Source organism: Chenopodium album, chromosome 1 (genome assembly GCF_948465745.1).
Source record: "Chenopodium album chromosome 1, dcCheAlbu1.1, whole genome shotgun sequence".
Taxonomy (NCBI): Eukaryota; Viridiplantae; Streptophyta; class Magnoliopsida; order Caryophyllales; family Amaranthaceae; genus Chenopodium; species Chenopodium album.
Window position 1 is genome coordinate 23,542,483 of NC_137834.1, and position 23,349 is coordinate 23,565,831.

The 23,349-nt window shown below is 37.0% G+C and overlaps 2 protein-coding genes and 1 long non-coding RNA gene across 9 annotated transcripts; 1 reads left to right on the plus strand and 2 right to left on the minus strand.

Moving 5' to 3' along the window:
• Window positions 1-1,428: 1,428 nt before the first annotated feature.
• Window positions 1,429-6,724, minus strand: LOC145573201 (WRKY transcription factor 44-like). Its single transcript, XM_081631783.1, has 6 exons — window positions 6,533-6,724; window positions 4,523-4,934; window positions 4,316-4,444; window positions 2,882-3,564; window positions 2,643-2,801; window positions 1,429-1,951 (listed from the first exon to the last, which is right to left on the minus strand). The coding sequence occupies exons 2-6, from the start codon at window positions 4,742-4,744 to the stop codon at window positions 1,762-1,764; spliced, it is 1,383 nt and encodes a 460-aa protein (XP_081487909.1). The 5' UTR covers window positions 4,745-4,934; window positions 6,533-6,724; the 3' UTR covers window positions 1,429-1,761.
• A 162-nt stretch (window positions 6,725-6,886) lies between these two features.
• Window positions 6,887-16,003, plus strand: LOC145642703 (uncharacterized). Of its 7 annotated transcripts, none has more exons than XM_081693885.1 (11): window positions 6,887-7,219; window positions 10,206-10,594; window positions 10,710-10,802; window positions 10,895-11,561; window positions 11,939-12,075; window positions 12,288-13,086; window positions 13,530-13,699; window positions 13,797-13,889; window positions 13,970-14,309; window positions 14,425-14,496; window positions 14,583-16,003. In XM_081693885.1, exons 4-6 carry the CDS (start codon window positions 11,543-11,545, stop codon window positions 12,888-12,890), a joined length of 759 nt encoding a protein of 252 aa, XP_081550011.1. In that variant the 5' UTR covers window positions 6,887-7,219; window positions 10,206-10,594; window positions 10,710-10,802; window positions 10,895-11,542; the 3' UTR covers window positions 12,891-13,086; window positions 13,530-13,699; window positions 13,797-13,889; window positions 13,970-14,309; window positions 14,425-14,496; window positions 14,583-16,003. The 7 variants fall into 7 exon arrangements, with proteins under 7 accessions (XP_081550011.1, XP_081550016.1, XP_081550007.1 ...); XM_081693890.1 differs by adding an exon at window positions 12,161-12,203 and having other exon boundaries at window positions 12,325-13,086; window positions 13,797-14,309; window positions 14,583-16,001; XM_081693881.1 differs by having other exon boundaries at window positions 13,797-13,937; window positions 14,196-14,309; window positions 14,583-16,001.
• Window positions 8,370-9,902, minus strand: LOC145573359 (uncharacterized). The gene is made up of 2 exons (XR_014097452.1): window positions 9,503-9,902; window positions 8,370-8,677 (listed from the first exon to the last, which is right to left on the minus strand). It is a non-coding gene; the product is annotated as an uncharacterized LOC145573359 (long non-coding RNA).
• Window positions 16,004-23,349: the final 7,346 nt, after the last annotated feature.

Consider the following 23,349-nt stretch of genomic DNA (forward strand, 5'->3'; position numbering starts at 1 on the left):
AATTTTATATATTGTCTGTTTATTTTATGGTGTAAAATAATTGTGCTAAGTCAAGAATTCTTAGGAATTGTTTTTAAATGTCGTTTGGCTATCTTATATTAATGAAATCTTTTTTCTTCCAGATAAAAAAAATCCGAATGTATAGAATAACTAAAAGCTCGTTGCGGTAAGCGGTAATAAATTATATGAATAGTATTTGATTTGTTTGTATTTTTGCTAAAAACTTATGTTCATTACCATGTCAATAGTCAATAGAAATCTACCTATAAACCTTTAATTGTTTTTTAATTACTATTATCTGAATAATATTAAAAAATTTGCTAAGAAAATGAGTAGTTGAAAGGGACTAGCATTACTATGGACACTAGCATAAAACTTCTTCACAAGTTTACTTTACTTTGAAAATCAATACCATTATCCACTCTTTATTACCAGCTACCAAACATGCCACTAAACCTTTCACAAGAACCATAGATCTAATGCTTGAGGTAACTTGTGAATTCGATGCAGCACACTCAAAGGTTTAGGACTTAAGACACAGTTAACTTATTAAACCTTGGTCCAACTACACCTTTCACAGAGATGTTACTGCTTTGTTACACCTGACAACTTCACTGAACAAGTGAACATCCAGTTCATAAACAAAGAAAAGAATTACCTCTCTCAAATGAATTGCCTAGGAAACCACTCATCAGGATCACAAAAGACAGGAAATTTTCTTCGTATCCTCATAATCATCTTCAACTTTACTCAGATGAAAATACAAAAAGAAGAATGAGATACGGAGTACTCCGTATTTCACAACTGATTAGTAACTGTTCTCATTAGCAGAACATGAAGATAACACACTAGGGACTAACGAAAAATACCAACAGGTACACATGTAATTTGAGAGAAGTACACTATATGCACAAGGCATAAAGTCAGAATCGAAATTGAACAAGAAAGCTGAAATTATTGTTTGAAGATATCAGCAAAATAGAGTACCAATAACTGCTTCCTGATGATGAGTTGCAGCAGGCTATATTCCACCACCCTCCAATAGAAGTAGAATTACCTGAAATTGGGAGTCAAAAGACTGACTTCAAGTCAGCCAGGGAAAGATACTCGCTGGTGACAGGAAGAGCCAATTCAGTCATCAAGGAGCTAGCATTGCTAAAAACTGTGCGCCTCAATGAGATAGGGAGTGGTGGCAAAGGTTAAATGATTTTTGGAGTATTTATATTTTTTCTCTACTGCCTTTATTTTGACAATAAAATCCTTCATTCCTTATTTTCTTTCAAATTTCAGATGAACTCCTCCGCCTTTTGGGTTCCAAATCATGATCCTCGGAATAGCTAATTTCCATTGGCTTAATCTATAAATATATACTCCATAATAAGCAATAAAGTTATCAACAGGCATCATATTTTCATGAACTCACACCATACAAAAGGAGCCTCTAAACAATCAATTAGAAATATCTATGCTATCATACAATGTGTTTCAAATGAATCTTACATGACATTCTTTAATAGTATAGATCAGATACACACATATATAGCCATTATGAGACCAGGTAAAGACTAACTTGATATAATCTCAATGAATTGTTTTTTTTTTTTTTTTTTTTTTTTTAATTTTATTTTTATTATTTTTTTTAATACTCTGTATGAAACTATGAACTAATGTCAGCTCATAATTGGCATCAAGGTCCTGAAGCATCCAGATATGACGCCCCATATCAAGGATTAGTCTGACAAGTCACATATACCATTTTTCTTACCTTATCTCTTTACCAGCTGGTGGTTGAGTTTCCTGCTCTGGAACTGCTGCAAGATTCATGATCTTCATCGGCATTTCATGGTTATGCCTTCCCTCATATGTTGTGATGAACGCTCTAGAATCGTCCAATGCTCTTTCTACATACTTCCGTACATTGCATTTGACACTGGTGCAGCGGTAGTAGCTTCTGTAGGGAAAGAAAATATATGATAAAATTTAAGCTACTTTAGAATAATATTTAAACCATTCACCATTAATGGATGTTTCTCTACAAAATATGGTGACTTGTTCTTCTAATCATGATGCAGTTATTAATACCTCCATCTGAATTAGTGGTTACATTATTGAGTCAAAAACTTTTTATTACTTTTTTTTTATAGTGATATTCATTTTAAAGAAAGTAAGTCATTTCTTTGTCTGAAAATATTACTCAAGTATGCCTAGAAATATATAGTTTTCACATTTCATAAGAAGTAAGGGTTTGTAATTGGTCTTGAGCATAATACCGTTTCTAAGATTGAGTGATGAAGAGAGTATGGAATGATTTACTATAATGGATCTTCTAAGACTCTGTCATGTGCAAATTAATTCTTAATAACAAGGGTTGGACTGAGGATAATGCAACTAGTCTTTTTGGATGGAGGAAGTGTCTTGCTAATTCTTGTTTACAGTCACTGGCTCATTGCGACAATACAGCCAAATAGCAATCTAATGTATTTTGCGGGGGACAATTTTTATACCTAACTACTGTAGTAAATAATTTAATTAAATGCAAATCTGAAGAGTGCCCCCTGCCCCCCCCCCCCCCCCTCCCCCCTACCCCTTCCCACTTATAACCATTGAGTCCAAACACGTCTAATTACATCATAACTGCTAACCTGGGGTATGGACTCCCTTTCACTACCTTCTGTCCATATTTTCTCCAGCGAAAGCCATCGCCCATGATTTCAGGCTCGTTGATGTTATGCACCCAGATGCAAGGCTCTTGTACACCTTCACCTGATTTTCCAGTTTCATTGTTTTGAACATTTTGTTTCCTAATACCAAAAAATAAGACATGTTCATGCTAACACTTTAAGAGATATAACAAAGAAAACATGCATAAATCACACCTTACCTTCTCTTGTTTTTTATTCTACCACCATTGGCGTTTAAACCCTTGGCTGATTCTTCACAACCCCCACCAAGTCCAGCTGAATCCACAACAGTCTTGTCACTAGGATTGTGCTTTTCTGCATCAACAGGATGGCATACTGGGGCATCATTTACAGGAAACGTTGACTGCTTGGACAATTGCATTTCATTTTCATTACTCATCTGTCTCTCAAAACCTTCATTTTTCTCACAAATATTATCATGCAACTTGGGGTCACTACTATTGGGATCTTGATTAGTCCCAGCAAACAATTCCTGTCCATGTACTCCAGATGAACTGCGCTTGGCATGATCTGGCTTCGGATGGTTATGCTCTCCTTTATAGACAATTTCTGTTATCTGCCCATCTAATGACCTCTCAACCTTTTTTTTCACAGGGCATTTCAGATGTGTACACTTATAATAACTTCTTGGATACTCACTACCCTTGACTTGTTTTTGCCCATATTTTCTCCAATTATACCCATCACAAGAGGGTTGATCAGCACCAGTTATGGAAGAAGCCATTATTCTGGACTCTCCCTCTACCATTTGTTGTGCCATTGTAGGAGACTTAGCTGATTCAGCTAATTCAACCCGTGGCAGATTACTTGAATGCTGACTTGAGAATAAATGTAGCTTTTCCTTCTGTGCAGGCACGTTAACCTGGGATAATGCTTGTCGATGAGTAACACTGGAATTTCCCTGCTCCATAAGTAAGCAGAGAAACAAGGATAACAACATCTACAACTAAAGGAGTCTACAATGTGTGAAGGTGAAACCTAAAACATAACATTGATGTCAATTGAATGAACTAACGTCAATACTAAGTGTATCATGCCAAATTAACTGTTACTCTGTCAAGAGTACCTATATTCTCCTAGTATGAATCTCACTAGTTACAATTAATCTCTAAGGCTCTAATCCATAGTCCATAGAAGACTACTCAGAAGGCTATGCAGATAGATCAATCGAGTAAATATAAACTCGAGCATTAAAAATTGTAGCAAGTGATTTCATTTAGTACTTCGTGTAATGTTTGCCAATACACTCATAAATTAGGATGAGATCAGAATCCAACAAGATGAGAAAGCTTGATTTAGAGCCAAGAAGGGAACTGAGCGACAATATAGTCAGCAAGAATATCCCAAGAAAATGACTTCATGACCATTGGAACAATTAAATTGATCAATTTTAAATTCCATTACAACTGTTTTCTCAGATCCCTCCAGGATAAGAAATATATCCCCCACCCACCCTGCCCTTCCTCCTCCCAGCTTCATCCTTTCTAATCCTCCCCCCTTTCTTCTTTCTTCTATAAATCCCTTTAAACAACGTTTAAGGCTCGTGATTAGCATGCATGAAGGCCAGAAAAGGTATAAATGAAAGTTAAAAGGTATGAATGATTTATACTAACCATGCTGAGCAAAATAGAAACAGTTGCCTTGGAGACAACCTTTGCTAGTGGTTTGAAGATGGTGGATCGATCAGGGGCTCTGGATATGGTATCAGATGATGAACAAAGAGCTTCGTTGGAAGTGTCCACCTGTGATAGCGAGTGCACAAAGGTCAGAACAGATAGTTCGCTGAAGAAATTTTCCATGGGGCTGAGATTGAGACTTGCCTGAATTTCTTCGGTATGTGGAGACTGATTGATTGTGGACTTTACCCTCACTGTTTTGGGCTTAATAGCAGCAACTGCCATTTCAGAGCTAGCATTCGCAGGTGGTGGTGATGCATTGATAGCACCAGAATGAAGTTTAGAGAAAGATCTAAAGCCAGTACAAGATGGCCTTGAAGCTACTGGCTTTTTTATGACCACTCGATCTATTTCTTTTACCTCCATTCCCAACTATATGCAGTAAAGTGATTACGGAAGTACAGACAGGCTACAAATTAGGACCTCCAGCAGAAAAATAGTTTATGTATGCATCAGAAGCTTCATTTCCTCAAGAGCTCAAGACAAGTCCATCAACGGTAACTTCATTCAATATTTGCTGGTTCTGAATTCAGGGCTCCAAATAAACTCAACAGGCCTGTAGAATAGACTAGATGAGATATAGGAAAAATAGACACAATAATACTATCATCAACATCAAGGTTACTCCAATGCCTTTGAAAAAGCTCATTTCTGGATTTGAACACCAAGTTAGGGTAACGGAGTCTCCTATACAGCTATATTCTACGATACTAGAGAAGTTGTTTCCATCTGCCCTTATATCCGCATCAAATGACACTATGCTACATTGCAATCAGAAGCAATGGGGATTTCACAAGCTATTATAATTTACGTAATTATAATCTATAAGTAGAAGAATAGTAAATCCATTATTCTATAGGAATTGGAGTACATGTTCCAGCAAAATTCAAAATCATAAAAGCCACACCAACATACATGTTTAATCTAAGTTCTTTAGAGCACTTCAAAATAAATAAAGAGCAATGATCTTGCCTATTCTTGTCATCTCAATATCTCATGACATAACAAGGTTATTGTTCTACTACCCATAACAGCATGACTCAACAAATGTTGTGAGCTGAAACCCGAAGTTAGCTGCCAGCTGAAAATGGAGGTCTTAAATATTGCTTATTAGGCTTATCCTACCAGACGTATCAGTACATCAACTACAGTTTATTCTCTGCCTCGGGACTGGCTGAACAGAAATAATCTGAACTGAACATTTCATGTACTGTTTTATGGAGCATGACTTCAACTGTGAATGAACCTAATCTAAATTAAACCCGATAAGAACAATTTGCATATCAGGTCTACAAATGGTAGAATTACACTCCATTAGCATTTGAGACTATTGATAGTGAATCTAACTAATGGTCATTCAGAAGAAACTAATTGTGGAACATATTAGGACAATCGAAATCACCTCAATTTTAACAATTCTTTCGGCCAAAACTCAGCTGAGGTTGACTAAAACAAGTGCAACACAACATTCTAACACAAGTACACAACTCTAATCAAAACTGGTACTCTCTCCATTCCTTATTAGGCCCTGTCCAGTTCACCTTAAGAAAATAATACTTGTACTTATTAAGTAAAAATAATTTCAGTTCAGTAAAAATAGGTTCACTTCAGTAAAATTAATTTCAGTTCAGTAAAAATAAGTTCAATTTAGTAAAATTAATTTCAATTCAATAAATATAATTTCAGTTCAGTAAAATCCAATTTTCTTAAAGAAAAATTATAATAGAAAATCAGTAAAAATAATTTCAGTCCAGTAAAATTAATTTAAGTTCAGTAAAACTAATTTAAGTTCAACAAATATAATTTTGTTTCAATAAAAATAATTTTAGCTCATAAAAAATAAGGTGAAGTGAACGGGGCCTTATTTGTTAGATTCCGTAGTTTCCAAATATCAAATTTTATGATTGTTAATAATGCATAGTAGATGACATTGATGTTCAAAGTTAAACTGTGCAAATAGGCAAATGAAACAATCAAAGAGAAACAGTAGTAGTATTAAACCTGAAGAAATTCAAAAGATAATTAATTATAAGCTTATAAATTCTAGTCCCAAATACCCTCCTACATTGATTACATTGCTGCACAAAACCGTATCCTCTGCTAATTCATCAAATAAATTTAAATATGATAAGGGGTAAACAAAATAAACGATACCTTTTGTTGGGAAAAATATTGAATTATCCGTATTCAGGGGCTAAATTGAATTCTGGGGATGTTTGAGCTTGAAAGCTTGAAGAGTTATTAGTAGAATTATGAAAATGGAAATAAATGTGCAGAAAAAATGATGATAAAAGAGGGAGAAGATGAAGAGAATGAGGAGTTGATGATGAACTTCATGCTGGGTTTGGTGTTGCAACGTACTCCTCCAACTAACAGTCAACCTTCCACACGAGCTTTGACTCTTATAAACTCACCTACAAGGCCACAAATGTGCCAAAATTATTGCCAACATTTCTCAGACTTGGACTCAACTTAAGGGTAAAATGGGAAATTCACATATTGAATAAAGTAAGGAGAAGTTGAAGCCAGTTGGTCCTCACAATTTGTCAGTCATTCAATAAACAAATACGTAGTAAAAAAAACCATAAAAGCTTTGAAGCTTTTAAAATAAGAAAAGGAGGAGAGAGAAAAAACTTATATCACATTTCACGAAGAACAAAGAGAGCAAATTCAAAACCTAGAAAGAGAGGCGGTTTTCAGAAGCATTGTGGAAGCCAAATTCGCATCCTGTAGTAGTAATTTGAAGCGTAACAGTTGCACTGAAGTACCGTGGGTGTCTGCCGGATTTTGGTTGCCGCCGATTTCGGAAGGAAAGTGCCGGAGTATCGCTATTCATGGGATGTAAGTTTCAACCATTATTTATTAATTTTTTCCCATAAATTTGCGTGTTCTTCTATCATTTGTGGGAATGTCGAAGAATTTATCAAATTATTTGATTAAATGTGAATTTATGTGTTTTAGGGTTGATCAGTTAAGTATGTGTGAAATTAAGGGTTTTTACTTTGAATTATGTGTGAATTGAATTTAAGTATGTGAATAGAATTTAAGTATTTGTGGAATTAAGGGTTTTTACTTTGCCAGATGTCCTAATTTGCTTGTCCAAATAATTATTGCACCTCTTCGTTCGAATTATGTGTGTTAGGGTGTGGGAATTGAATGCAAGTATGTGATGATTTTTGATGGGTGATGAAGAATGTAAGTATGTTGCAGTCATTGTAAATTATGGGTAACTGTTACAGAAATTTGTTTGGTGGGTGTTTTCGATTTGAATGAGAAATGGATTTGCTAAGTTGATGTCCTAATGTGGTATGATGATGCCTGTTATGAGCTTTGATTTGAATGATAAATTAATATTAGTTGTTGTTGTGTTAATTCTTGTTGTTAATCTTTGCTTTAAATTGGGTAAATTATATTTTATTTAATTAATTGATGTGAATTTTAAATGCAATTTGAAGAGGTGTTATGTGTATGATTGTGTTGAGTTACTAAGAATTAGGTGATCTGATAATGTTGCATGGTTTTGATACCATAATATTCCAGTTGGTGATCCCATAATTTTGCATATGGTGATACCATATTCTTGGTTGTTGGTACTCTCTTCTCTGGTTTGGTGGTATTGGTTGGTACCATTGATTTGGTTGTTGGTATTTGATTAGTGTATGTAGTGGTATATAGGAACTTGTTTGGGTCACTAGACGAAAATATGAATTGGCCACCGGTTCAAAACCCGCTTTTGCCACCGGTTTTGAACCGGTGGACATTTGGGGGGTGGCAATAATCTTATTAAAAAGCCACCGGTTCAAAACCGGTGGCAAAAACAAATATTGCCACCGGTTAACCGGTGGCAATAATGCTTCCCGCAATTTTTTTTTTAATGGTATTAACAAGTATTGCCACCGGTTAACCGGTGGCAATAATGCCCATAAAAAACAAAAAAAAAAAAAAAATTTTTTTTTGCATTTATTTCACTTAAATTGTAGTAGAAACTATATTTATATGTAAAATACATAAAAACACATATATATTCATCAGTACCTAGTAATTGTACACTTTTTAAGAGTGAAAAAACTAAATTAATAACTACAACTAAATTACTCATACAACAATTCCAATTTAAAAGAACTAAATTAATCAAATTACACAAGACTAAAATTCCAACATTAAAATAAAAAAAAAATTACAATAAAAAACCAAAAAAAAATTACAACATTAAAATTAAAAAATAACCCATATAACACCTAAATCAATAATCCAGCATCTTTATTCTTCGATTTAACATCTACATCTAAATCAATATACCTGCATCAAACAAAAAAAAAAAATCGATTAAATAAAATAAATAAGCTGCGAAATAAAAATAAAAACCAGAACAGTATGCATGGTACCCATAAATCGATTTAAATCGGTTAAATAAACCCAGAAAAAACACACAAAAATGTAAACAAAACCCAGAAATTAAACAAAAACCCAGAAAAATAACCCAGAAAACTAAAACCCAGAAAAAAAAAAAGAAAAAAAAACCCAGAAAAAAAAATTAAACAAAATTCCCAGAAATTAGTGAAAACCCGAGAATTAAATCGAACTAAATAAAAAAATCAAATTGATTTTCAAAACGAGAATGAAAAACAAAATGAGAATTAAATCGAACTCAAAAAAACAAATTGATTTTCACGAACTCAAAAAAAAAAAAAAAAAAACCCAGAATTAACTCGAATGAACCCAGATGGAGATCGACTTAGAATCGATTAAAATCAATTAAAAATCGAATTAAAATCGATGAAAACACTAAAAAAAATCCAAAATCGACTAATTAACCCAGGAAAATCAATAACTAGTAATGAAACCAAAACCCAGAAGAAAACCCAGAAAAAAAAATTAAACAAAAATAAAAACAAAATCCCAGAAATAAGTTAAAAAACCGAGGAAAAAAAACAAGAAATTGATTCACGAACTCAAAAAACAAAAACCCAGAATTAATTGATTAAAATCAATTAAAAACCAAATTAAAATTGATTAAGAAACTCAAACAATTCCAAAAACGATTAATTAAACCCAGAAAATCAATCAATTAAACCCAACAAAATCCGATTAATTAACCAAGAAAAGTCGATTTTAAACACAAACCTCGTGCATGTCTTCATGGTGCATGTCTTTGTGGTTTATTGGTGATGGGAGACGAAGGAGAAGAGGGAGAAGGAGACGAAGGAGAAGAGCAAGAGAACAGAGCAGTTGAATTGAAAGAGAAAGAAGAGAGGGGAGAGCAGGAGAGAGAAAGAGGAGAGGGGAGAGCAGGAGAGAGAAAGAACGGTTGAGAGGGAAATGAGGTAGGGTTTGGGGTTTATAAGGGGGGCGTTTTTTTTTTAATTGATTATTGCCACGGGTTTAAACCGGTGGCCTTTACCATTTATGCCACCGGTTCGGTTTGAACCCGTGGCAATGTGAATTAGCCTATCCCGCTCATTTTTTAAGCCACCGGTTTTCAAAAACCGGTGGCCATAGAGCGGTGCCTTTTTGTATTTTTCTACTAGTGGGTAGTGGTATTTGATTAGTGTCTGTAGTGGTATATAGGAACTTGTTTGGGTAGTGGTGTAGGTGCTTGTCCAAATAATTATTAATATGGTTTCCTTTTTTTGCGTGTGTTGTTTTAATGTTTTAGTCATGATGTCGGAGCAGTACAATGATTCTTCAATAGGCTGCAGAAGTAAATGGGGGGTATGTGACAAAAGAATTTTAAAAAAGACACCTAGTATAGTGTTTGAGCGCAGTTTTCTGGTTATGATTTGGTATATGTATACATTAATTAATTAATTTTTGTTACCCTTCGCAGTGTACATACCCTTAAACATATAATGAGGACTAGAAATGGTCCAACTGGTTGATCTAGCAAACAACAGGCCAACAAAAAAAATGAAACAAGCAGTTGTTGAGGATGTTAAGGATGGAGATGAAGATAATAACTATGATGGGATGATCAGTGGAGCAGACGATTCTAACGATGCTGACTGTGTGGTGGAAGAAGAAGAAGACTATGGTGAAGGTGATATTAATCATGGTGATTACGAGGTGGAGTCAAAGTACCTTGTGACTCAACACACTGACAAGAAGCATAAAATTGTTCCCCCACCACCAAAACATATCAGACCCCCACAACCCCCACAGCCGAAGGTTGTCAGAAGAGCACAACATCCACTAGTAATTGAACAGGACTTTAATGAGGTATAGAAACACTATAATCTGAAGCAAGTAGTTTTTTATGTTTCATTGTTCTTTGGTTGATGATTTGTAATGTTGGGTAGATGATTTTGAGTTATATTTGTTGTGTTTAATGTAGTTTGTTGTTGGAAAACCGACTATAACTTTGGGTGAGCAAGTTAAAAAAAGAGGCGTGATAGTTGCGACACAGTTGAGGAATTGGAGGTGGAAGGTAAAGTTTGTTGATAAAAGCTTTTTTGTGGACTGTATTTTCTGCATGTTTATTTGTTGACTTTGAAGGTTTGTTTTGTTATTTTATTTCAGCCAGCGAACTTCAATTGTCGGATTGATGTATTTATCGATGTTGTGAAGGCGATGGGCATAGATGAGAACAAAAAAACAGTTGTTGGAGGAAAGTGGGTGTGGAGGGTTGTTGAAGCTGCCTTTAACAAAGATTGATTGTAGGTTTTGTTACTTGCTTATGGAAAGGATCAATCCAGAGAACAAGGTGTTAACTGGAGTAGATGGAAGGGAGATACCTTTATGCCCTGAACAATGGAGGTGCATATTTGGCCTTCCTCGGGGTCCAGACCCTGTGCCTATTAAAGTTCTTAATGCAGCCATGCAAGCAAAGGTCGATCGTATTGTTCATCGGTATGGGGAGATTACAAAAGACAATGTTTGTCATATCAAGATTCAGCAAGCAGTTGATGAGCTTCCTTTGATGCCGATTGTAACTGACAATGACAAGGATGAGTTTATGAAGGCCTTCTTACTAATGATGTTGGGACTGCTGATATGTCCCACTACGAATGGTCAGAGCTTGGCAACTGCATTATTGCCTGTTATTTCGATAGGGGCTGCTACACCGGATTTTGATTGGTGTTCATGTGCACACAGTTGGCTGCTGACTTGTGTAAGAGATTTTAGGAAGAGGCTTCACAACAATGGGTACTCGGCTGGTGGTGGTGTATGTGTCCTATTCCTCCAGGTCTTGTTTTCCTCTATATGTTAATTACAATTATTATGAAAGCAAAATATTTCTTGAAATGTGAGATTGATTTGATGGCATCCTTGGTATCATTTTTGGTTTGTTGATTTTAATATGATTGAAATAAAGGTTGTAGTCCTTATTAGTTTTGCTTATGAAATTGTGTAGTTGCATATCATATTAGATGTTTAGAGCAGGTAAACTATGCATCAACATTAATTGTGTTATGAAAACTCCCAATTGTGGTTGTGACGCACTTGGTTTTAATTGAAAGATATATGAGAATCTTCTGTAGTGGAGATGTACTTTAGGTCTTCTTACTTAACCTTTTTTTTTTTTATCTTTTTTTTTGTTTTCTTTATGCATTTGTTGTGCAGATATTTTACTTGGACCACCTTGCAGTGCCTCCTTTGAGTTGGGGGTTATGCCAAGATCGGTGGTGTGGACTAAGAAGAAACTGTCAGCTGCTATTCAAGCTGATTTGCTCCCATCCCTAGACTATGGGAAACAGAAGGTGAATGTGTTATTATGTTATATACAATAATTTGGACCCTTTTTATTCTAAGGTGATAAAATCTCTTAAATCAATGTTCATGTAGACAGTTGATGTTCCAATCGTTAGAAGTCAGGATTGCAAATGAGGTAAAGTGTAATGGTTTTTGTCGTGTTTTGTGTTCATGAAATAAAAAACTAATTATGTTTTTTATTTTTCTTTTTGTGCGGTAGGTAATGGAAATGATCATTCCTATGTTTGAAAATATAGAGAAGAAGATGCAGAAGATGATAAAAGCCCGCAACCAAAGCAAACCTACATTGATGAAGCCTATGTTTGAGAACATGGAGCAGAAGATGGAGAAGATGCTGAAAGCCCACAACCACATCATACCTACTTTGAGGAATGCGCCGAAGGAAAGGTCCCCTGTTCACAAGTCCCCTGTTGTGAGTAAGGCTGATGTGAGTACCGGTAGCTCTTCAATCAAGGAGCGGGAGTTGGAATCACATAATGTGAATAGGAAATCTCTGTCTGATATTTTCAAGAAGTTAGATGATGTTATCAATGTAGGGGATACAACGATGAGGGTTGTAAATGTGATTAAGGGAGTAACATCAAAGGTGTGTTCTCATTTTGGTGGCGTTCATGGGGACATGAAGGTGGAAGGTTTGGTTGAAGAAGGTGCTGGAGGATCGGAGGGGTTGGAGAGGTTGCTGCTGAAGGAGGGGTTGATGAGGGCAATGGTGAAAGCGGGGAAGAACGACTTAGGAAAGGAGTGTCTAATGATGGTGATGGTGAAGGGTTGTAGCCTCCTGAGACAACACATGAACCTGTGACAACCCATGTATTAGAGGAAGGTGAAGATGGAGAAAAGAACCGCAACCGGAGTGAAAGTAAGCGGACTCTAAAGCCATCTTCTAAGGTGCTTTCTGGAGACTTTGTCGGAAATTGTAGGGGTCGGGTGTCTAAGCTTAAGACAGCTGATTTGAATCTTGTAAAGTGGATTAAGCTGGGGACTTTCGGGCTTGGCAGGTGAGTCCAATCTGTAACTTATACTTTCGATGATTACATCAATTTTAAGTTTGTATTATATGTTTCGATGGGTGATTAGCTTGTGGACTTTACACAACAAATGTTCAATCATTTCTATTTAATTAAAGATTTCATTAAAGAAGTCATTCATACAGTATTCAATCTCCTACTATGTTTAATCCAAACTTGTTACACTTAAACACATTTTGTTATACCATCAAATCACCTGATACTATACCATGCTGTTAAAGTATAGACTTAGATGGTATTCTTCAGTTTACCATCCTTGCAAAATTTAGACTTAGATGATATTGATCACTATACCATCCTAGTACAATCTACTCTAAGATGGTACTTAGTATTATACCATCCTGATACAATCTAGATAAAGATGGTATAAGTTGGTTTATAATGAGTAATAGAAGTGTTTTCTATGATTTCAGTGGTCCTGTGCTGTTGGAATGTGAAGGGGAATATGCTAATAAGGAATGTTGCCATAATGTTCTGCATTGTCGCCGAAGGGTTGGTACAGAGTATGTATCTGTGGCGTCTAAGTTGTATACTAAGGAATGGGGCATCAAGTATGAGGGGCACAGTTCTTCCTGCATTTGTGGTACGTTAATTAGCCTTATGTTTGAACTGATTTGGTACTTCGAAGTAAGTGAATAGTTCTTCCTAATTTTTTTTCTTTGTTTTGGTGTACTTTACAGATTAAGCTAGTTACTGACATGGATGATGCTCCTACTCTTGCCAAAAAACATGGGCATCCTTTTCCCGGTGTGGCTTGTACCCAAGATTCGGTGGTGAGAGCTAATTGTGTAATTGCCAAATTGATAGTCGGTTATGCTTTGGTGAGTAATTAATCTGGTGTTGTACATTGAAGATATTTATCCCTGTACAAATGGATGAACATTGGTGGTGTGCTGCCTTCTCCTTCAAAGAGCAGAAGATATGGTTGATTAACTCGATGTACTCTGACCCTGTTCAAAAACATGAAGCATTCATATCAAAATTGATAAAAACTTGTTTGCTTCGTACCAAAATACGTAAAACTTGAATTTTGGTAAACAATTGATTACTGAATTATGTATTGAAATGAATCATTAAAGAGTAATGCAATGGAGGTGTTGATAAACACCCAAACACCCATGACAGTAGTTGGGTACAGGATACCTTTGGAGGATGCCTGTTGAAAGCGTCGAAGTTGTCCACCAACCAGATATGTGAGTCTAAAACTACTTTTTTAAAACTTACCTTTTGTGTTTGTACACAACTTATGTTTTCACTAATCTTATTGGTGTTTAGTCACTAATCTTATTATTCGTCCTATTTGTTTAGTGTTAGTTGTGGGGTTATCATGCTAGCTTGCATTAGAGCTAGCACGGATCGTTTTCAGATAAATATCAAATGGTCAGTACTTTGTTTTGTACTGCTGAATTGTTTGGATTATTAGTTGAAATTTTATTATCTTTTATATCATATCCTTTGATTCACAGGAAGGAGGAGTTCGTTGATTCACTGGACATGGAATTTGACCAGGCACAGTTGCTTATTGAGGATCTCCGTTCAGTTTGCAATGAAAGACGGGACAATCTTGATGGCTTAGTTGTGTTGTAGATGGCTTATGCTTGTATGGGGTTGTAGACACCCATTTGTGTCTCCCCAAAACCAAACCCAGTGATGAGTACCTTTCACGTCGAATCATAATCGAATGAAACGAAAGTGTGGAAAGGTCTAGTGTTGCGGAAAGTTTTATTTCTTTTCTCTTCTCCATGTTTTTGAAAACTTTATTTTAAGAAAACAGCCAATCCAGTTTGGTTGGTCCATGATATGGGTCCAGTAATGGTGTAGTTGGATGGGGCTTGCAAAGACCTTTCCAACGATATATTATAAGCCCAATTCCGATGAATATTGAGGAAGTTATGACCAATTTACTAAACTGGGCCCGGTTTGAGCTTTATGTACGGCCCAATGATCTAGGGGAGGGCCTAATATGATTTATCATTCCTAATGCAATTAGGAATGGTTTTAGTCTTCTAGAACATTCTAGAAGGTTCTTTTCATTCTTAATTCAATTAGGATTCTTCAGAGTTTTAATTAGATCAAATAGCATTTTCGACTGAAATTATATTATTTTATCTTCCAGTATGGGAAATTTATCAGATTTCCGAAAACGCGTTGAAATCCAATTTGGCGTCCAACCCCAGGCCTTGGCGCCTGGAATCAGGATTGGCGCCAGACGCCAGCCATTGGCGCCTGGCGCTAGCCACTGGTCCTGGCGCCTATGAGCCAGGGCTGGCGCCAAGGTTGTTTTGTGGTCTTCAGACTCTGTTTTGATAAATTATCTTTTTTGGATGATTTTCTCTATAAATATCGTATCAAAAACTCCGTTTTCATCATCAATTACCATTCATTAATTCTCTTCATCTACAAACAATTCATCTCTTTTCATCAATTTTCAATAACATTAATTCTTTAGTATTCTTTTCTAAACTTTGCTTTTTTAATACAAAATTCCGCATTCACAAGATCTAGAAACACCTAGCCATATTCGAAGTTGCCTTCGCCCTAGACGTGAAAGGTTTTAATTTTTGAGGGTTTGGTCCCAAATCTCTATTTAAATTATTTAATTTAATTGTTTGTTTATTATTTTCTTTGAAGTTACTAACGTGTGTATTTTGTTATTAGAAAGAGGTACGAGGCATCAAAGTAAGTACTTTAATTGATTTTATTGATTTATGATGTAGATATCATGTCTATATTGTTTTTATGATATTCCTAGTATCATGTCTAGGGTATTTTTAATATTAAATATGATTGCTATGATGCCTTTTATTCTCTTCCTAATATTTATTCATGTTAGTATCATGTTAGGGCTAAAGATTTGATTTTTATTGCTTAGTGACATGCTAGGATTTGTTATTAATCTTGTTAGTATCATGCCTAGGATCTTGCTATGCTTTAACATGATTATGATTATTATGATTATGATTAATATTATTATTATTATTAATGATGTTGATTATTTATTGTGTTGCTTGATTATTTATATTTATTGCTTGATCACGCCTTTTATTGCATGTTAAAGGGAACTTGGTACTTGTAATCACGCTTAATAAGATATTAATAATCTTATTTAGGGTTAATTGTGATTATAATTTCAAGTGATTGCCAATAATAGATTTGTTTGTGCATTAATATTCAACCAACATAGATTAAACAGGTTTAGGGTTAATCCTATTGATTGTATGTTAGTCAGAAAGCGCACATGAATACGAGCAGAATAAAGTAGAGGCCTATTATTAGGGCAGGTTCAATCTCTTTTAGGTTGGATTTTTACCATCATCCCCGAACCCTTATTTGGTTCATGACCTTATGGAGTTGACGATCTCTTGGATCGTTAAGGGGTGAAACCTTCACCTCGTGAACGGTTTACAAGTTCCTTAAAAACTTGTTGGCGACTCTTTTGCTCTATCTTCTTCCCTTTTGGACGCCACCGTACTTTAGTGTATGATCACAGTGGGGTTCAAGATAGTGGGATTTTGAAAGCTTGAAATTATTCCCTACAGTTTTTGTCCGACAGTTCGAATTATTTGTCGAGTCATCACCTACTGTCTATTTAGTCAGTTTTCTGTTTAACTCGATTAACTTTGCTTAATTAAATTCATATTCGAGTTTAGGCACTAAGTTCCATGGTCTTACACAAGAGTCCAAGCATGTCACTTACACTCAATACACACACCAATACACATGTCTTGACCATGATTAAGGGAGTCTTGTGTGCGCGCGTCATTTTTCGTCATTTTTTTAGGGGGGTAAGTCGGATATTAATCCTCCAATAAATAATAATACTTAAGTTCCCTAAACACATGTACATTATTGCTCCCTAAAAATATGCATACCTTTTTTTTTTTATAAAAGCCATAAAGTCAAATTGATTCGAGTCAAGTAATTAAAACGCAAACTGGCTTAATTTACAGCGCGTGGTCAAGAAAGGAAGGACGATTAATCAAAGATAACCTCTTCGTACAAGTCCAACTTTTCGACAAACCTATAGCTCGCAAGAGGAAAGCAAGAGTCATAATGGCAACTCAGGAAGAAGTTAACGATCTCAAGAACCAATTGGCTACTGTAACTGAGACACTGAAGCTTCTCGCACTTAAGATCGAGGATCCCGCGAAGCAACAACAAATGGACCTCATGCAAGAAAGCCTAAGCAAGTTGTCCAGCGACTACAAGTTTCAAGAACTCACATCCCAAGGGGTCTCGGTGGATAAGGATCTTCTTCCGCAGAAGTTCAGTGCCAACGACATCCCAAAGTTTAGGGCAATCGACAACCCATACTTCCATCTAAGGGCATTTGAAACAATAATGAGTATCAAGGGTATCGATAAGAAGTCTTCCCTTCTCTGCTCTCGCTATCTCTCGAGACCGTTTGCCAACAATGGTTCTTTTCTCTTGAAAAAGAAAAGACCTCTACCTGGGAATCCATAGCAAACGCTTTCGTTGATAGGTACAAGTGCAACGTTCAAGTCGAAACCGACCATAGAGAACTTGAAATCCTCTAACAGAAGGAGAATGAAGGCTTCACATCTTTCTTTAACAAGTGGAGAGAAACCTCAGCTAAAATGATTGAGGTACCAAGTGAAAAAGAGTCCGTGAGACTGTTCATTAAAAACCTCCAAGAAAAATATTCAAAACATCTTAAATATCAAAATAACCTTCATACCTTTAAGGCTGTTTATGATATTGGGATTAATATTGAAGATGACTTAGCTAAATCTAAAGCTGCCAACAATAACTCCAACAGTGGTTGGAAAGGAAAGAAGAACGACAATCCTTCTTCTTCCAAAACCACCCACTCAAATAATGTTAGCGCCTTTAATCTAGGAGAAGTCCTCGCCATGAACAATCAAGGACAAAAGAAACCCTTTAGGAGAAACTTCACTCCTATTGGCATGAGTTATGACACCGCGTTTGATCGACTAAATGCAAAAGGTCTTATAACTCCCATTGGACCATTTGGAGATCCACCAGTCGAGAAGAGGTCGCCTAATTGGAACCCCAATGCACATTGCAAATATCATCAAGGTAGGACCTTCACCTTCTGTATCATACACCACGGACGACATTTGGGCTGAAGAAGATTCATCAATAGACGTCCTCACAAGATCCGGGAGAATACAACCTTCCGTTTCAACACAACCTATGCCTACTGTACAACAAGTTCCCATACCTATCATCGAAGACAATGACATCGTTAAACAATTCAAGAAGACAAAAGTTGAGATGAATGTATGGAAGCTTCTGGCAACATCTCGAGAACACAGGTTAGCTGTGATGAATGCCTTGGATAAAATCGGGATAGATTCTGACACTACTTCTGAGGGACTAGCTAACTTCCTCACGAGTGACCTCCCTAGTCCGATTAATCTAATCACTTTCTCTGATAAAGATTTACCCCCGGAAGGTGACAAACACTACAAGGCATTAAACCTCACGGTAGTCTGCAAAAGGATGAATGTTCCCATGACTCTTGTAGACAATGGATCGGCTATTAATGTCTGTCCACTTAGGACTGCAAGGATGCTCGGCATAAAGGATGAGGATTTAACTCCGTCCACACAAGGAATAAGAGCTTACGATAATACTCGACGTCAAGCTCTCGGCAAAATAACCCTAAATGTAACGGCAGGAGCAATAGAACATGCTACTACTTTTCAAGTAGTAGACATCAAAGCCTCATTCAATTTGTTGTTAGGACGCCCTTGGCTCCATGACCTAAAGGCCGTCCCTTCATCTCTCCACCAACAAGTGAAAGCCATAGTTGGAGGAATCCCTATCACCATTGATGCTTCGCCAATGAGGATCAAATCAATAGAGAATCCAATCATCAACGTGGAGCACGACGAAGATGATGAAGACCTATGGGGCTTTAACGAAGAAGTCTCCTTAATCCAAGAGGATGAAAGGACATCTCTTTGCCACGACCCCCATTCCAACATGATTATCAACACTATGCTAAAGAAACAAGGACACTTCCCTGGGATGACCTTAGGAAAGGAGAAGGGGATAGCAAAATCGATAGAGTCACCTGGCTTCCCTAAGCTAGATACTTTCGGACTTGGTTTCGAACCGACTCGGAAAGATCTCAAGCGAGCCCAGGACAAATTGAAAGCACGTAGAGACGCTCGCATTCAAAAGAAAGCAATTCCAATGGATCAGTACCCTCTTACGCTTAATGGACAGTTTATAAAAGAAGGAGAGGACTATCCATGCCATGAATTTCCCGAACCATTTGTTGTAAATGGCATACGACAACCAAGATTCGAGATTTTCTTGGATTGCTACTTCATTGACGAAATCCCAACTCCCGTCCATAAGGAAAAAGCACCCCCATACTTTGACTTTAACGTCATGGGATTACTGTTTGGGCGAGAAAAGAATGAGCCAGTTTATGAAGAAGATAACTCCTCACTCATTCAAACGGTCCTACAAAGCGAAAACTTCGACCCTTCAAAGCTAATTAATCCAGCTGAAGGATTATTGCAAGGGTGGCGCAAGACTATCAAGGTGATTACTCCGAGTGGAAGGAAGATATCAATCACGACAGGACAAGGGCCGATGTTTGAAGAATCGTCAGAGTCAGAGTCAGAGTCTGAGTCAGAGTCTTTCCCTGTAGAATCTTCTAAGTCTTTAGCTATAACGCCTCCCCTTCCTATTTATTCTCCTAGGATAGTTAGTGATCCAGTCCCTGAAGACATATTACTCTTTGATGTAATGATCTCAGAGTATAATAATATCGCTCATTCTTTTTACTTCTCGTGTTCTTCCCTAACCCAAGATGACGAACATTGCTTAGCTAACGATGAAAAAGATAAAGAAATTATTAAAGCAATGGAAACACTTGAAAAGAAAACACCAGTAATTGAAGAGACTGAAACAGTTGACATCTCAAAAGATTCAACTTGTAAAAGAGAAGTTAAAATCGGACTAACATTGAATAAACAAGAAAGAACCGATTTAATTAACTTGCTTAAAGAATTTATCGATGTATTTGCTTGGTCATATGAAGATATGCCAGGCATTAACAGAGAAATAGCTCAACACACTATACCATTAATCCCAGGAATGAAACCTGTAAAACAAAAGTTACGTCGAATGAAACCCGACGTAGCACTTAAAATAAAAGAAGAAGTTCAAAAACAAATAACTGCAGGTTTCATCAAGGTATCCAAATACCCCGAATGGGTCGCCAACGTCGTCCCAGTTCCAAAGAAAGACGGAAGGGTAAGGATGTGTGTCGATTATCGAGATCTAAATAAGGCAAGTCCAAAGGACGACTTCCCTTTGCCACACATCGATATTCTGGTAGACAACACAGCAAATCACGCGCTTCTCTCATTCATGGACGGATACGCAGGGTACAATCAGATTCTCATGGCGGAAGAAGACATGGAGAAGACAACTTTCATCACACCATGGGGCACTTACTGTTACACGGTAATGCCATTTGGGTTGAAAAACGCAGGTGCTACTTACCAACGTGCAACAACTGCCTTGCTTCATGACATGATGCACAAAGAAGTTGAAGTATATGTCGACGACATGATTGTGAAATCAAAGGACCGTCCAGGCCATCAAGTAGCCTTAAGGAAATTTTTCGAAAGGTTAAGAAAATACAATATGAGGTTGAATCCATCAAAATGTGCTTTTGGAGTCACCTCAGGCAAGCTCTTGGGGTACGTCATAAGCTCTAGAGGAATAGAGGTAGATCCAACCAAGATTAAAGCAATCATGTCAATGCCACCGCCCAAGACCGAGAAACAGATTCGAGGATTCATTGGCCGGTTGCAATACATAAGTAGGTTAATATCAAAACTGACAACGATATGTGAACCAATCTTCAAAAAGCTCAAGAAGAACGTACCAGTAGTATAGGATGATGAGTGCCAAAAAGCCTTTGACCAGATCAAAGCCTATCTCGCAAATCCTCCCGTATTAGCGCCAGCACTTCCCGGAATACCTCTTAGGTTATATTTGACGGTTACCAAGGAGACAATGGGAGCCATGGTAGCACAAGAGGTAGAAAACAAAGAGAATGCAACATATTACTTAAGTAAGAAGATGCTCGAATACGAAACACGCTATACACCACTCGAGAAATTGTGCCTCGCTTTGGTGTGGGCCACAACTAAGTTGAGACATTACATGTTGGTGCATACCGTTTTCGTGGTATCTCGATTAGATCCACTCAAATACTTGTTCGAGAAATCAACACTCAATGGACGTATTTCAAGATGGATAGTCAACTTAGCCCAGTTCGATGTGCGGTTTATGCCACAAAAAGCCATTAAAGGATCTGTGGTGTCAGAATTTTTGGCAGATTTTCCAATAGAAGACTCGACACCAATACAGGACAATGAATTTCCAGATGAAGATTTGATGGTCACCGAAGATGATACCTGGACCTTGTATTTTGACGGAGCCTCAAACCAAAAGGGATGTGGTGTCGGAGTGCTACTAGTATCACCTAAGGAAGAACATGTCCCAATCTCAATAAAGCTTGATTTCGATGTTACCAACAATGCTGCTGAATATGAAGCATGTGTGGTAGGCCTTGAAAAAGCTCTGGCATTGGGAGTAAAAAAGTTAAGGATATTCGGAGATTCTTCTCTAATCCCCAATCAAATATCTAAAAGGTGGAAAGTAAGGAGCGAAAGCCTAGCCCCTTATCAAACCTATCTGGAAACTCTTACCGATCAGTTAGAGAAGGTGGAATACACATATCTACCTAGAGAAGAAAACCAATTTGCTGATGCCTTGGCAAGATTAGCCTCAATGGTTAGGATTCCCACGGATATCGAGCAAATGCCTTTAACTATCGAAAAAAGGCACAAACCAGCGTATATACAGGCTATAGAAGACAACGACCCAGTCCAAGATGAAGATGAAGAACAAGAAGAAGAACCATGGTACACAGACATTCTCAACTATGTCACCAATGGAGAATACCCTCCTCATGCTGACAAAAGAGCAAAACGAGCCTTGAGACTTTTGGCTTCTCAATATGTACTCATAGACAACGAGCTACATAAAAGGGTACCTAAAGGTCGAGCTCTCCTATGTGAAGGGAAGGTGGATGCACAAAGAATAATGAGAATGGTCCACGAAGGAATCTGTGGAACTCATGTAAATGGCAAAATGTTAGTCCAGAAAATAATGCGAGAAGGGTATTATTGGACTACCATGAATAGGGACTGCCATCAATATGTGAAAAGATGCCCTAAGTGTCAAATTTATGCCAATTTACAGCACGTTCCTCCATCTTTGCTCTACACCTACACGTCACCTTGGCCATTCTCTACATGGGGAATTGACATAATCGGCAAGATCACTCCTCCAGGGACAGGAGGCCACGAATTTATTCTAGTAGCAATCGATTACTTTACAAAGTGGGTTGAAGCGCAATCATACGCTAAACTCACTGCAAAACATGTAGCGCTCTTTATCGAGAGAAATATCATTTGTCGATATGAAGTCCCACATGAAATGATAAGTGACAACGGAACTCACTTTCAAGCCGAATGTGAAGATTTGCTACATAAATATGGTATCCAACATCATCATTCGTCCCCTTATAGACCTCAAGCAAATGGAGCAGTCAAGGCAGCTAATAAGAATTTAAAGACTATCATCGAGAAAATGACATAAAATTATAAGGATTGGCCTAACAAGCTTCACTTTGCATTGTGGGGTTATCGCACGTCAATCCGTACGTCAACAGGAAATACACCACTTTCTTTGGTATATGGAATGGATGCCGTACAACCTATCGAACTAGAAATACCATCTCTACGTATTGCGCTAGAGAGTAAACTCGATGAAGTCGAATGGACTAGGGCAAGATATGAAGAATTGATCCTACTCGACGAAAAACGACTAGAAGCTCTACATCACACCCAGTGCTATCAAACTCGTATGGCTAGACATTTTAATAAGAAGGTCAAGACAAGAAATATCAAAATAGGAGATTTGGTATTAAAAGCGCTAAGAAAAAAATGTTTTAGATCCAAGGGGAAAGTTTAGACCTAATTGGTCTGGCCCCTACATTGTCAAAACAATCCTGTCAGGTGGTGCAGCAAAATTAACTGATATGGATGGCAATGAATTCTCAAACATGACCAATCTTGACCAACTTAAAAAATACTACCCATAATTACTTGAGTAGGACACTCAAGAGAGCTACGTTCGGCCTGATTC

What these genes read in the sequence shown, in the direction of transcription:
- LOC145573201 (XM_081631783.1), bottom strand. Translation starts at nt 4,744, where the DNA reads ATGGAGGTAAAAGAAATAGATCGAGTGGTCATAAAAAAGCCAGTAGCT. An exon ending in TTTCTATTTTGCTCAGCATG is followed by an intron (nt 3,565 to 4,315) that starts GTTAGTATAAAT and finishes GCATTATCCCAG; the next exon opens with GTTAACGTGCCTGCACAGAA. An exon ending in AGAATAAAAAACAAGAGAAG is followed by an intron (nt 2,802 to 2,881) that starts GTAAGGTGTGAT and finishes TTTTGGTATTAG; the next exon opens with GAAACAAAATGTTCAAAACA.
- LOC145642703 (XM_081693885.1), top strand. An exon ending in TAGACTATGGGAAACAGAAG is followed by an intron (nt 12,076 to 12,287) that starts GTGAATGTGTTA and finishes TTTGTGCGGTAG; the next exon opens with GTAATGGAAATGATCATTCC.